Source organism: Pangasianodon hypophthalmus, chromosome 3, assembly GCF_027358585.1.
Source record: "Pangasianodon hypophthalmus isolate fPanHyp1 chromosome 3, fPanHyp1.pri, whole genome shotgun sequence".
Classification (NCBI taxonomy): Eukaryota; Metazoa; Chordata; class Actinopteri; order Siluriformes; family Pangasiidae; genus Pangasianodon; species Pangasianodon hypophthalmus.
Window position 1 is genome coordinate 9,919,282 of NC_069712.1, and position 15,599 is coordinate 9,934,880.

Here is a 15,599-nt window from a genome sequence, read left to right on the forward strand (position 1 = left end):
GCATGGTGGTGGCAGCATCATGCGTTGGGGCTGTTTTTCTTCAGCTGGAACTGGGGCCTTAGTCAAGGTGGAGGAAATTATGAACAGTTCCAAATACCAGTCAATATTGGCACAAAACCTTCAGGCTTCTGCTAGAAAGCTGAAGATGAAGAAGAACTTCATCTTTCAGCATGACAACGACCCAAAGCATACATCCAAATCAACAAAAGAATGGCTTCACCAGAAGAAGATTAAAGTTTTGGAATGGCCCAGCCAGAGCCCAGACCTGAATCCGATTGAAAATCTGTGGGGTGATCTGAAGAGGGCCGTGCACAGGAGATGCCCTCGCAATCTGACAGATTTGGAGCGTTTTTGCAATGAAGAGTGGGCGAATATTGCCAAGTCAAGCTGTACCATGCTGATAGACCCAAAAAGACTGAGTGCTGTAATCAAATCAAAAGGTGCTTCAACAAAGTATTAGTTTAAGTGTGTGCACACTTATGCAACCACATTATTTAGTTTTTTTATTTTTATTTGCCCAACCTAAAAGATTTCAGTTTGTTTTTCAATTGAGTTGTACAAGTCATAGGTCACATTAAAGGTGGAGAAATTCTGAAATGATTTATCTTGGTCTCATTTATTTACATCACAGAAGCCTGGCATTTTAACAGGGGTGTGTAGACTTTTTATTTCCACTGTATGTAACATTTTATTATCAGTTTATCCATTAAGGAACCTCATTATGATAGTGAGTGTTTAGGAGGAGAAGGAAAGAGCTCTTATGAAAAGCAAGGGCAGTGATTTTGTAGGAGCTTTTGGCTGGTCGCAGTAAAGGATTTTCTGAAAACCTTTTTCTGAAAGCTATAAGGTCAAGGTTACGGTGTAGGCAAAGCATTATTTAGAGATTTAATATACGGCATTTTTAAAGTCAATTAAAATGCCATAGAAAAATATAATTGCAAGTGTGTGTGTGTGTGTGTGTGTGTGTGTGTTTGTGTATCTGAGATTGCTGACCTTGTGAAGACATTTGGCTGGTTCCCAGGAGAAAAACTGTTTTTTTTTTAAACAAACAAAAAAAAAAGTTGTAAAAGAGCTGAAAGGGTTCCTTTTTGGTATTGAGGTTAATATTAAAGTTAGAATTGGGTCTTGTGTAGCATTAATTAGCTTTAATAATTTAATATTTATTTATTAATTGTGTGTGTGTGTGTGTGTGTGTCTTTATATCTTCAGTGGGAAAGAATGTCATAATGATGATGGGAATATGTAACAGTTTTGATATCTGGCTTTTTTATGAGACCTAAATAAATAAATAAACAAACAAATAAATAAATAAAAGCACCAAATAACTTCCTTTTGGACACTGAGGTTATGGTTAGGGTGTTGGCATGGTGTTATTGCATTAATTACCTATTTAAAATACAAATTAGTGGAAATACCACAATATGTGTGTGTGTGTGTGTGAGAGAGTGCGCATATGTAGTGTGTGTGCGTGGTGTGTGTATTAAAGTGAGCCTCCTCTTGTCTTGTCTCGCCTCTGAACCCACATCTGTCTGGATGAGGAGAGGAAGAGTACCCAGGGACTGAGGGGTAAAGAACTAAATAACCATGTTAGACCAGTTGAATTTTACACTCCTCTACTGGTAAAATGTGAATTGACAAAGCCAAAACGAAAACACATGTTAAACATAAACTCACATGCAGCTCTCATCACACTGGGAAATTCACTGTGCACTGAGGGGGATTTGCGGCATGCTCCTTTTCATGCCAATACTTCTAAAGTTGACATAATAAAAAGGCAATTAAACCTATAATTATTTAATTTTAAAATTAAGTAAAGAATTAGCTAACTCAATAGTCTAGACTTGATTTCTTCAAAAACATAACTAAAGAAAAATACCACAATAGCAAATATGACCAAAATTTCTGGCTCACAGATAATGGCCAGAAAAAAGACGGGATACAGAAAAAAAAAAACAGCAGAAAGAAAAAGAGAGAGAAGTTCCCTCGTGGTTTAGAGAGGCGAGCATCACGGAAACTATCAATTTGTTCAGCAGCACAACAATCCTGAAAATGTCCTGATAACTGTCATTAACCTATCAGCCTGTGCATGATTGTTTTCAAATGGGGAAAAAATGCTTGATGAGTTTTGCAGTAGAGAGCTTTCGGCAAGAGTCGATCCTATAATCACAATAAATCTCAGCTCTCATTCCATAAGCGTTTTGTCACTTGATGGAGAGATAGAGATGGAGATGGAGGTGGTATAATTTCTGTTTTCATTATACAACGTACAAAACTGAGGTCTGTGTAGCCAAAGATGCAAATTAAAGTATCAGAATGCATAGTGGACAATAAATTACAACAATAAAGCACATTACACCACAGCGCTGTCAAATTCTCCATTCGGATTACTCAGAATATGTTGATTCATTTTATATAGCAGTACAGAGCAGAACTGGCTGCAAGGCAAATCGCAGCTTTCTGTACGGAGATGTTTATTTATCATTTTCGGAAGGAGTCTCCAGAGTAAGCGCTTTGTAACAGTCAGAGGTAAAGCTGTTCTTTAAAGATTTCTTCTGGATAGAGGTCTTTGTGCTTAGTGGATTATCAGTAAACATGACAAGTTGTATTAATTTTGTCTTGCTAAGTGAGATAAGAGAGAGAGAGAGAAAGACAGAGAGAGAGAGAGAGAAAGACAGAGAGAGAGAGGAAACAACCGTTTAGAGCTGTTATAATGTCAGTGAACACATGAACTCATTTCATGGACGTTCCACAACATTTAATGTAATTATAAACAGATCAAAGGAATGTGTGGTTCTTAAATAAATAAAAACTCATTAATCATAAATCATTGGCAAATTGCTGCAGTATAAGTGGAACAAAGCACTATGGGACGTGCTGCTATAGACAGTTAATTCATTCTGTGATGGCCACACCACCCAGTCATTGATTAATTTCCTATGACAGCACACCCATTGTGTTTTATTCCCTGAAATAAAATTGGCTTTGCTGTTGTGAGTGCAGTAGGACTCAGAGCATCTGACGGCATATTTTCTCCCAATCATTTATTAGCTCTCATTTGAGACGTGGCATACCCGACCATATGGTTCGACTCAGAGTGTACTCACAAATGAAATCAGGTAATCTGGCCCAGCTCCACTGAGCAACTACAAGAATGCTACAGAACATGCTTCGCTTTCATAATACATAAAAATCAATATGTCCTTAAAAGAAGAAAGCTTTAGGCAGATGCTTGTCTCTGTATCAGAGGCCTTTTTTCATCAAATAGAATCAGAAGGCCAGGGACTGAACCTCAGATTTAATCTTTTTTTACCACAAGGGGATAGCATAGCAGCGCTAAAAGGCATGCTTCCGTACTGAAATCCATTCAATTAATTCGGGGTAAAATTCACTCGTTTAAAGCCGAGAAGTTCGACATTTTCTTTAACTAATAGCATTTCTTTGGCCATGCATCAAGTCTTTTTAGGGCTAAGTGATAAAGAGGGATTACTTTAGTGATTTAAACAAAGTGGAAGATGCCCCCTGAGCTCCTGCTCACCTCATCGTAATGCGTTCTTGTGGAACTGATTAGTTTAACTGAACATATCTGATGATATCTGTGCCAGCATTTCAACCCTACAGTGAGACCGTACAGACACACTGTGATTCACTGATGGCAGGATACTTTGGGACAAGCTCAGTTTAGCTTCATGTCTCATCAGGGATGAACACGAGTGAACTCAGTAAGTATGAAAAATTGTAAGCAGAACATCTTATGACTGATTTCCAGAGGCCATCTAAATATGATCCTGGCACTGAAATATAGAGCCTCTAAACAGCTAATCCAAATCTGTAGTACAAAGTATAAAAACAGTTCTTCTTTGAACCATTTCCATTAGGCATGAGACAAAATCACAGAAACATCCTGTTATAATTTCAGAGACTATAGATTACTGGTGTTAGTCAATAGAATATGTAAAATAAAAAATACATTAAAAAATAAATTACAATCTTTGATTACGGCCCATCAGGATCTAAAAAAAATGATAATGTGGCCCGGGCAGAATTTGATTTTGACACCCCTGTTGCAGTGGCTTGGTTCGTTTTCATTACAAAATAAATGTATTACAATTTAAAATGTAATGTTTTGTGTCAGTATCATCTTGTCTGGTGAAGCCTCTATCAGGATGCCTAATTTCCATTTATTATTTTTTACACCCGCTTAAAGCTGACTTGACCCTTTATGCTTTAGAGTCAGCTAGAAACCTGTTCTGGTGTTCTTTGATAATTAGGCAAATCCCCAGGTTTTTTTTATTTTCTCTGAAATATCTGCTTACACTATAGAATTTTCTTGCAACAGTAATGCAAACTTTGCTAGCAGGAGACTCACTATAAAATAATGCAAACTTAAAAGAATGCAGAACATTTACTTAAAATCATCTCAGCACTGTTTCGCAGACAAACAGAGCTCATTAGATTCTGATGTGTGTTCTTATGCTGGATGTGGATTTGTCCTGAACTGTAAGTATTCCAAAGTCTCAACACGGAGAGCAGAGGCACCGATCATAGACAATATAACCACAAGAAGCGATCAGGGGGGTCCAAGCACCCTTCACAAGTAGTGCCCCCTAGTAGCCAGTCCTTGTCACATTACATAGAACACTAAAGAGACTATAGATAAACATACCATTCAGAAAGCCTTCACCCTCCAAAGGTTTAGCTGTATTACGGTAGGGGAGAGCTGACTGGTGGATGGGAATTGGCAGGTGACCAAATCGGGGTGAAAAGTAGGGAAAAAAAAAAAAAAAGAAGAAGACAGCTGAAATCACATAGCCTAAAACCAGCTTTACAGAGTAAACAGTGATGACGTTAGTTTATATTCTGTGTTTATTCATCAATGTGACTAAAGCACCATGGCTGTGGTGATAAAAAAAAGCCAGTGATGGTAATCAGCTTTTCTCTCCCAGTTAATATAGAAAGGCTTCTCCCTCCTGGTAAATGTGTGCTATTTCAATCATATAGCTCTCCCTCACTCATTTTATACCCCCAAGCATATTACTGTACCATAATAGTGCCTTTATAATGTGACAGCTAGCTAACAAATAGGGGTGAGCAATTTATACAAGCCCTGCAGTCCTCAGCTAATCTAGCCAGAATAAAACTACTCCAACCTCCATCAATCCTGAGTCACATCATCAAGAAATGATTACCTGGTGCAGGTGTGCTGGGATTTACAACAGAACCCAGATGTGGTACACTTGAGAGTTGGATTTGGAAACCCTGAAAGAAAATGCTTAGTTGAAGTAAGATTTGCTTGCGGCATTGGCCAGCATGGATGCAAAAAACAAACCAGAGGTAACTGCTAGTGGGACTAATGCAGAAACGTATATGGTAACTTGCAGATACTCTCACTTGAAGCTATTTAAAAACAAAAATGATTTTGCACCCAGCATTAGGGTCAAAAAAAAGAAACCCTGCCAGACAGAGTCTTGCTGGTCTACATCTACAGTGACTATAAAAAGTCTACACACCCCTGTTATAATTGCAGGTTATTGCAATATTAAAAATAAATGAAACCAAGATAAATGGCAGATTATTTTCCAGCTTTAATGTGATATAGCAACCAACAAAATTCAAATGAAAAACAAATAAAAATGTTTTAGGGGGAAAAAAAGGGAAAACTTACAGTAACCTGGCTGCATAAGTGTGCACACTCTTTTATAATGGTGCATGTGACTGTGCTCAGGATTTACTAATCACATTCAAACTCATGTTCAAGAATAATTATCATACCGCAGTCATTAATGAAGTGATTCTAATTAACGCCAAATAAAGCTCAGATGTTTCTGTAGGATTTTCTTGACATCTTAGTTTTATCCGGCTGCTGAGATCCATGTAAGGGATCTCACTGTCAAATGGTATTGATCAGATTGTGGTACAAAAGAATTTCCAAAACATTAGAGGTACCATGGAACATCGTTATTTGTAAGCAAAAGGTGTTATAACAAAGTATTAGTTAAGGGGTGTGGACACTTATGCAACGAGGGTGTTGTAAGTTTTTTCTTTTTTCCTCCCTAAAACATTTCTATCTGTTTTCACTTGAATTTTGTTGGTTGCTATATCACATGAAATGTGGGAAAAGATCTGAAATAATTTATCTTGGTTTCATTTTTTAAATCACAATAACCTGCAGTTTTACCAGGAGACTTGTGTAGACTTTTTATTTCCACTGTACATCACAGTGACACCAACTCAGGTATTTGAAAGATGAACTTAATATAGATCTGTCACTACACTTTTGCATTAATGTGTCTTAATATGTGGCGGTGCATCAAATCATCCACAGGAATCTTGTAAATATAAATCATAATGAGGCTACATTATTATTGTCCACTGTTATTACAGTGTATCAATGAATAACTGATCAATGATCTTGTGTATCCTCAAATTATCGGACAGACAACATGATCTCATAATGATGTCTTGATGCAGTATCTTCTGGCTTCAGATGAGCTGCTTCTCAATGTTACAATCTTTTTCAGACTAAATGTACCTTAGAGAATCAAATCTGATGTGAATGCAAGCAGCATGCAAAACCCTGCCTTGTTCCACGATGCAGATAAAATGAAACAGACTTGGTTGTCTAGTATGGACAATTTGACTTTCAGTTCTTGGCCCAAAACATGTATTTGGTTGAAATATATTGCAGTAATTTATAAATGATGAAAGTGGTACATTGCATTGCATTGCTTCTTGGGGATTTAAAGAAAATTAAGGATTAACTTGAAGCATCCTGAATGCACAGAGATTAGTTGTCCACATCGAGCGAGCAGATCCTGGGCCTGCTCTTGCTCCAACAAACGTGCACTTAATATTGTGTTTATTATACTGTTACTGTTTGAAATGAATTACATTCAAGTCTCTTCGACATTCATTCATCTTCAGGAGAGGTGCACACATCTACAGTGATGTAGGAGACACCTGAAAACTACATGTTTTTGCTTTTTCAGCTAAAGTAGCAGTCAGAACCAATGGAATAACCAATTCACTGAAGGGGGAAAAGAAGCAGTCGCTTTTGCTTTGTTCTGACTTTATCTAGGTGAACTTTGACCTGTGAATTCACAAACCAATCCAAAATATAAAACAAGAAGGTGAGGCTGTGGATACTGGTTGGTAAAACCTCAAGGGTAGAATGTGCTGTGTTTCACTTATGCTATTATCATGAAGTCATCCAGTCCACCAACATATGCTAGGGTGTTTATGGTAAAATTCTGCTTTTTCTTTCAGCCTGCTAGCATTTTCCTGTTAGCAATGTTGGCATCTTTGCTTCAGTAACCGCTTTATCATGGTCAGGCTCATGGTGGATCTGGAGCCTATCCCAGTAACTGACATGGGAGACAGGGATATACATCCTGGATGGCATGTCCGTCCATCGAAGGCTTCACATAGTCAAATATCACAGAATTAAGCTGCAAGCACACAGAATGTGAATAAATATTGGGACTAACAAGAAATAATTTCATTATGAAGATCAAGGAATGAATGAACAGTAACATACGCTGTATATTTTTTGCCCAAAATACTCAATAATTAACATATCTTCTCTTCCCTCAAATAACTAGATATATAACTTAATCCCTTAAGAACTTAGAAATGTTTTAAATGAGCAAAGCCCGTGGCTTTGGATTTTATACAGCTATAAACAGGTCCTGATAAATTGAACCTTAGCCCCAGCCTTAATCATTTACCTGCTTTACATGGAAAGTCAATCATGGGACATGTGAAGCTGCTTATCTGCTAGTCATTTAATTTACTACACTGTAAGAGCAAGGGTGGGGTTAACAGTCATTACTGCTGTTCATTAGGTCATTAGCTATTGCTTTGTCCTGTTCAGACCTTCTAATTGTCAGGCAGGAACCTCTCTCATCTCTTTTTCTCGAGATTTCTAGCTAAATCCAGTGCTGACTCTCTGAGCACAGCGGTATCAGGAACAAAAGCATTCAGCTGCTGATCCTAAAACAAGAAGACAGATTTAGGTGAGCCAAAGTGCTGCGAGAATGGGTTGGAGTCACTTCAGTGTAGGTCAAGGTGCTGGTCACGGTACATGCCCTCCTAACAGAGCTGCCAATCATGGAGGGAATTTCTGAGGTATTAATAAAACATGGCTGAATAATATGGTTGGATAAATAAAAGTTGGCTGGCCAAGAGCCAATGTCTCAAGATGACATTCAGACAAACCAATAAGGCTGTGCCTAAATGTTAGCTCCAGCTGAACAACTGTTTACTCCAGGGCCTCTTTCAACAACGTAAGTAAAGAACGCTCCATTTTAGCACCACTTTCAACCATGTCCAAATGTCTGTATTAATCAATATGTATCTGTCCAGATTGTCACTTTGGGGATTTCAGACAGACTCTAGGAGCTTCACTGGACAAGATTTTATACATAATCTGGCACATTTGAGAGAATGAATCTGGGGTCTTGTTTCATGAAGGGTCAGCTAAGAAAGCAATTTATTTTACCTTTTTTAAGTATGTGATAATTGCCACATTTTACTACAGATATTAATATGAAATTGCATTTTTAAAAAAAGTCTAAATGTTCTAATGTTAGAGTAAGAAGTAAATGAAGAAATAAAATTAAGGACTCAATTATGACTTTCATGTCCAAAATGCTGTTTCCAGTAGAAAAACTAATCAGAATAATTTACAAGTTTTAATATCAGTGCAAAGCAATACAGTTGAGTGCAAAAGTTTAAACCCCCACGGTTTCTGAATGGAAGAAATGAAACTGTACCTCTATTTGACAAAACAAATACAGGAATTACAAAATGAAATTAAATGTATGTGCGCCCAGTACTGTGTGCTCACTTATAATCTCACTAATAAAACAATAAAGGACATTATACTTAAAAACTTCAAAATCCTCCAGGACGACCCTAAGACAGCTTCAATTTTAAGGAAGCGCCACTTATTTCCTACAGACGATACAAAAGCATCAAAGACCTGCTTGTTCGGAGTGAATTAAAAAATCAGGCTAATAGAATCTGTGGCACATTTGCATGCAACCATTCAAGTTGTTCCACATGCAAATTTATTAATACAATCACTAAAATCACAGGCCCTAACGGATCATTTTTACTACCCATCATTCCTTGTGTATCAGCGCGAGTTGTCTCTTCTGTAAGAGATGTAATCAGCTGTACACTGGAGAAGCCAAGAGGAGACTGGACGATCGTTTGGTCAAGCAACTTCGTACCATCACAATGAAGGATTTCTCCCTTCCATTAACAAGACATTTCAACAGCGAATGACGTCCATGTGTGCATCGCCAGTTGTTACGGGAACAATGAAGTGGGGAAGCGTAAAGAGAAGGAGTTCATCTACACTCTTGGAACTTTAGAACCCCAAAGAATGAATGGTATTGACTATAGCTACTACATCCTCAAAATCCACTGGTTTTACTACAGCCTCAGAAGCACACACAGCTGATTAAGGACTTTTGTCCAAAATGTTCTGTTTCACTGGAAATTTTATTTACTATACTGAACCATACCCCCCCCCCCTCTCTCTCTCTCTCTCTCTCTCTCTCTCTCTATATATATATATATATATATATATATATATATATTTACAGTACTGTGCCAAAGTCTTAGGCACATGCAAAGAAATGCTGTACAGCAAAGATGCCTTCAAAAATAATAAAACTAAATGTTCCTACATTTTAAAAAATACTATAAAGAGCAGTAAACAGTAATAAATGAAACAAAGTCAATATTTGGTGTGACAATCCTTCACTTTAAAAAAAAAAGTAGTCTCAGGTACAATGTGTGCAGTTTTATAAGGAAATGAGCTGTAAGTTTTACTGAGCATCTTGCAGAAGCAGCCACAGTTCTTCTGGAGACTTTGACTGTCACACTTGCTTCTTATTTTTGCTGCAAAACTCAGCAGCCTTCATTATGTTTTTTTGTCTTCTTTACTGACATACAAACATTTTTCTGTAACATTTAATTTTGTGCTGGAAAACTAATGTTTTTTTACTGAATCAATAATGTAGAAGTCATGAAATAAAAATCTATAACAAAGTTTGTACTAAAAAAAAAATAGGCTGTCTAAGACTTTTGCACAGTACTGTATATGATCAGCCAATCACGTGGCATGATTCATTCTACGCAATGCATAGAATCATGCAGATCCAGGTCAAGAGCTTCAGTTAATGTTCACATCAAACATCAGAATGGGGCAAAAGTATGCCTTTGATCATGGCGTGGATATCGGTACCAGACGAGCTGCTTTGCGTATTATAGAAACTGCTGATCTCCTGGGATTTTCACACACAACAGTCTCTAGAGTTTGTGTGTGTGTATTTATAAAATTTAAAATATACACAGAAAACAATGTTTCGACAGTGAATCGGACCAGTGATAATTAACATTCAACATAGTTTACATTTCTTATTCATTTTGCCCTAAGGGTATAAACATTTCTACTTAACTATAAATGCAAGAAACAAATAACCAGTATAAACATCCAATCCCGCATTCCCTCTAGTGCTGACGTGTTCACGATAGCAATACTGTGCATGAATACTAGTCCAGGCTCGTCCTCGAGGTGACACCTCATCTTCCTGTGCATTTCATTTCATCTCTGTGCTGAAAATGAACAGTTGTGGAGATCCATCTTCAGACTCTTCTACAGATGGAAACTCACTCTTAATGCAGTACTTTATAGACAAGCTGCTTTTCAGGGGGAACAACACAGCCGATAGATTTTTCTCACTCAAATGTACCTTGGAGAATTAAATCTGATGTGAATGCAGGCAGCATGCAAAGTGTTTCAGTTCCACTATGCAGGTGAAATGAAACCAACCTGGATGTCTTGCATGGGCAATACGTTTATATGACTGTCCAAATATTTGGTTTAAAAATATTGTATTTTTGAGAAATAAGGACAGTGGTGCATTGCACTACTTTTTATTCGGGACTTTAAATGAGGATTAAGTCACAGCACCTTGACTACCCACAGCTGAGCTGTCCACTTTATATACAGCACATATACAGAGAATACATCCTTGGCCGGCTTTTATACACTAATACACTAATGTTCTTAATATTTTGTTTGTTACAGTCTCACTGATTGAAATTAAGCAATAGTAATAAGCATACTGTATATGTTGAAGGACACTGATTACCATATTTGCCACCAATTACAGTTAATAACATGCAAATTAATTACTCGCTATTTACTGAAAAAGATGCTGAATTAATCCTTAAATATAATCACTTGCAAATGAAGTATGGAATAAAACAATTCAGTGACGGGATGGTGTCGTATAACAGCATGTCCGGAGTGTTTTATACCTCTTAAAACACAACACTTTAATAAGAATTACAATTTTCATACACGTTGTATTTTTATACATTTATAGTTGAATTTAATGTTGAGGATTGTCCAGAAAACAAGTTCGTTTCTGTTACCACTAACAGCAATAAACAGTCGTGCCATCACCAGCCTCTCTGTTTTCTCTCTCTTTAAGTTAATAAGATAAAAAAGGCAGCTTGTCATGGTAGAGAGAAACTGGAAGTGGTGCTGGGCAATTTTCACGATTAATTAACCTGATTTTCAAAATGTTCTAATCAAGATTGCACATGATTACATATTAATTTTATAATTTATATTTTTTGTATATAATATATTTTTTATTTTAAAAAAATCAACACATGCTCTTACTACTTTTGCACATCTTCGTTTTCCATCCAAAGTCCATTTTAATAAAAAAAAATTTTTTGTAATAAATTGCATTATTTTCCAATTGCATTTTGTAAGAGCTAAAAAAATTAAATTCATGATTAAGGATCGTTCATAAATTTGCAAAAATTTAGATTTGTTTGTTTGTTTGTTTTTTGCAATATCACCCAGCCCTACTGGAAAGTGCAAATTCCAAACTCCTTCCAAAGACTTTCACACGGCAGAGTTACTGGCCACCGTAAAGCGCTGAGACTTGTGACTCCTTCCATAAATGTTACAGAAACATCTTTTTACAGAAAACAGTATATCGGATTTAAAACAAGGAGATGTAAATCAGTTGTTTCATAAATCATCTCTCAGTTATCCTGCACTTGCCTACAGCATAGCAGTATTTACAAAATAAAATTAGGGCATCTAATTTCATCATTGATTATATAACCACTGAGAATTTAAAAATATAGATCAAGGATCTTCCATATTCAGTGTCACAGAGATCAAGTGACTGTGTGAAACAAGGCCAACGCTGCATGTCTTTCAGCACATTAACATCTCTTAACTTCGGCTGCATTGCACTAGCAAACACATTTATCATCCCTGTCTGCCGGAGAGAAGCAAAAATCCCCAGCTGTCATGTGTGTCATGACACGGAGGCTGTACCTCCCTCCGGGTGAGACAGGCTTTCTGAGATTCCCCTTTTAGCCTTGTGAAGCGAATGAAGCGATCCCTAACACACACACACACACACATCCTGAACCTGAAGATCAACACTATTCATAAGGAACAGGTTCTAAAGCAGGATAACTCACATACATATGAAGGTTTTTCAACCATTCCCTTATCAAAGATCAGAATATCAAATGGCTCTAAATAGCTGTCAGTAAATACCTTTAATAAAGCCGATATTCATATTGCATGTGATAATGCAATTTATACCACAGCTCTGTTGAACGCTCCATTCTGATTGGTCAGAAGGTCTTGATAAATTTTGTATAACAGCCGCCCTGACAATAGGTTTATATAGTATTAACGCACTGTGAGGAGCTTCATCATATCACCATATCATGCCAGCATTTTTGAAAGCGCTCACTTTGTGATAGTCAAGAGGTAATGCTGTTCCTTTAAGGTTTTCCAGCACAGGAAAGTCTTCAGGATGGAGGGCTTTGTGGTTTCTCAATAACATGACAAGCTACATAGGTCTGGGTAATTAATTTTATGAGAGAGAGGGACAATGAGGCTGTTGAGAGAACTGTTTATAGCTGCTATAACATAAGTGATAACAGGAACTAACTTGTTTTGCGGACGTTTTACAGAATTCATCATAACTAGAAATGGATAAAAACTTATGAGGTGTTCAGTAAATATATAATTGGCAATAATCATTGGCAAATTGCTATGGTATAAGAGAAATGAAGCACTCTGAGGTGTGCTTTTATTGGAAAAGAATCAGATTCATGGCTGTAACAGTAATGTGGTTTTATTTGTGTATTTACATATATAATATTTAATAAAATATATATAATATATAACTGCAATGCAGCATGGTATTAAACACTGTTTATAAGCCTATAGAAAACTGATGCACAAAAGCGTCGTTATGTGCAATTTAAGCAATAAAGGTGTTAACTGTGTGTACAGTGTGTTAACAGTGCGTAACAGTGTGTTAACAGTGTGTTATATTACAGAATATGGAATAATGAACAGGTAGTACGAATAAAGAATAGACAGCATGATGACATCTTTCCTAATATGCAAAAAAAAAAACAACACTGTATTGTTTGTAATTATTTTTAATTGCGCTAATTATGTTGTGATGTGTTGTTTAAATCTTATCATAATCTCATTTAAATCAACATAGCAATAATGAATTAACTTCACTACCCTGTAAGTACGCAGTAATCTTATTATTATCTGTTTCAAGGAGCTGGCTTTATTTTCTGTGGGAAAACAATGCATTAGAAGCCTTTCAGAGCCAGAAGTACTCAGCAAAATGAATGAATCTTTGTGCTAATGGAATACAAAAATATCATTTATCATCACTAATTACCAAAGCCGGAGATCTCATGTTAATTGAATAACGCTGCTTAATTGAGAGTTCGAGGAATATCAATAACGTGAGAGAAGCATTTGAACAAAGCAGTAGTTTTATCAGTGCTTCTTGCACAAATAACAATAAAGCAATACACTGTGCATGTTTTCCTGGCTGCGTCTGAGTTAGATATGATTCAATCTAAATGAACAGATATACGGAATACAAAACAGAAGAAATAAATATATTACATCTATTCTCTCCTGTTACACAATTCACATTCGAATTAAAAATAAAGATCTGAGTAATGCTGGGTAATACTGTAGCGTACCTCCCCTTCAAAAGAAATCCCCAGACTTGTATTCACACCTACACCTACACAGCTTTATATAAGTCCAAGAGGAGCCTCGAGGAGTTTTTTTACTACCTGGGGATGTCAGGTGTGTACAATAAATAAAGGCATGAGCTGAGCTGTGAAAAGGAAAATGTGAAAATTCCTCCAAATTTCCTCTAAATGTGCTTACTCTGTGATCTCGCCTTATCTGCTGAGGGATGAAATGGGCATCTGATGAGCACTTGAATCGGATGTGAAAGGCATCAGATGGGTCTCTGGGTCAGTCAGGGTGACACTCTGTGAGAACACTGGCCTCTAATGAATGACAGGCTCAACAATTTAACAGTCACACACTGTTCAGGAAGGTCAAAGAGGGACACAACCTTTAGACAAATGCAAAAATGATGTGCATCTAGATTCTTAGAGATTCAGTGCTTACACACCTGAGGACAAGCTCCCTGACTTCTAATGGCGGGGAAGGCACCTGCACTCGGGCACGACTCCCTCAGCTGGGGCTCAGAACGCATCTTAAACACAGCCGCTTAGAAGATGATAATGATATATATATAATCAATAACCATTTCGGGATCAAATGCATGATCAGGTCCAGCTGGTGCATGCCTGATAGCGCAATGCACAGTGAGAGGAGGATGAGGAAATTCCGTTACCTTCAGCCAGAAGGCGCATCGCGTGCACGAACGACGGATCCAAGCTTTCTTTCTCAGCCAGCAGCTCGGGCAGGTACTTGTCCTGGTCCATTATTCACCTCAGTCCCGAACACGGCAAAGTGCAGGTAAGATGACACACAAGTGCTGAGCAGTGACAGATGGTTTTAAGCTTGCTTTAAAATAACTGTCTGATAAGTGACAGCTTCTGGTAGTCGATATACGCGCGAGCGATGTGGAAGAATTCACGGCTGCGCACCCATGTCCTCGCGCTCGGTTTAAACGCGAGACGCCGCGGATGATCCTCCCTCCTCCGCCGGAGAATCTGCGCTGTAACCACGCCCCCTGCCGCGCCCGATTGGCTGCCTCGGAGGACACAACTGACTCCTGGCAACAGTCCCCAGCGCTGACGAAACAATCCAAACGGATGCTTACTCCCTCTATACAAGTGCACTACGTATGCTCCGAAATAATGCCTCCATACCCTACGTAGTGCACCTAATATCTGCTAGGGAGCTATTGAGGTTTGGGCTAGCTCATCTTCTGTACACGAGCCTGCAGCTCAATAACCCTCTTCACGCTTTTGTAGTTAGACAGGGGCCCTAAAAGCACCCTAGGAGACAAACATGGTCCTGAAACTTGTCTGGAGAATGAGAGTAGTGCCTTAACCTGTCAGAGAGATTAACCCAACATCTGTAACTGCACCTCTGGATGTAATAATGTTTATATTTATGCCAATATAATCTATAACCTACACTTACATTGCACTCAGAAGTTACCAAAAAAAGGTATTAAACTGTACCTGTCCTCCTCTCTGGGCTGGTGTACACCTTTTGTACCCTTAGTGTGTAT

General features: G+C 37.7%; 1 protein-coding gene across 5 annotated transcripts in view; it reads right to left on the reverse strand.

Annotated features, from left to right (window-relative positions):
- khdrbs2 (KH domain containing, RNA binding, signal transduction associated 2) overlaps positions 1 to 15,053 on the reverse strand; it is a 99,281-nt gene extending 84,228 nt beyond the window's left edge. For all 5 annotated transcript variants that reach the window (XR_008301496.1, XR_008301494.1, XR_008301495.1 and 2 more), the window contains exon 1: positions 14,751 to 15,053. Coding sequence is in view for 2 of the 5 variants with exons in the window: in XM_026934461.3 (XP_026790262.1) it covers positions 14,751 to 14,841 (91 nt within the window). In the remaining 3 variants the exon portion in view is untranslated. The remainder of the gene's footprint in view (positions 1 to 14,750) is intronic.
- Positions 15,054 to 15,599: the final 546 nt, after the last annotated feature.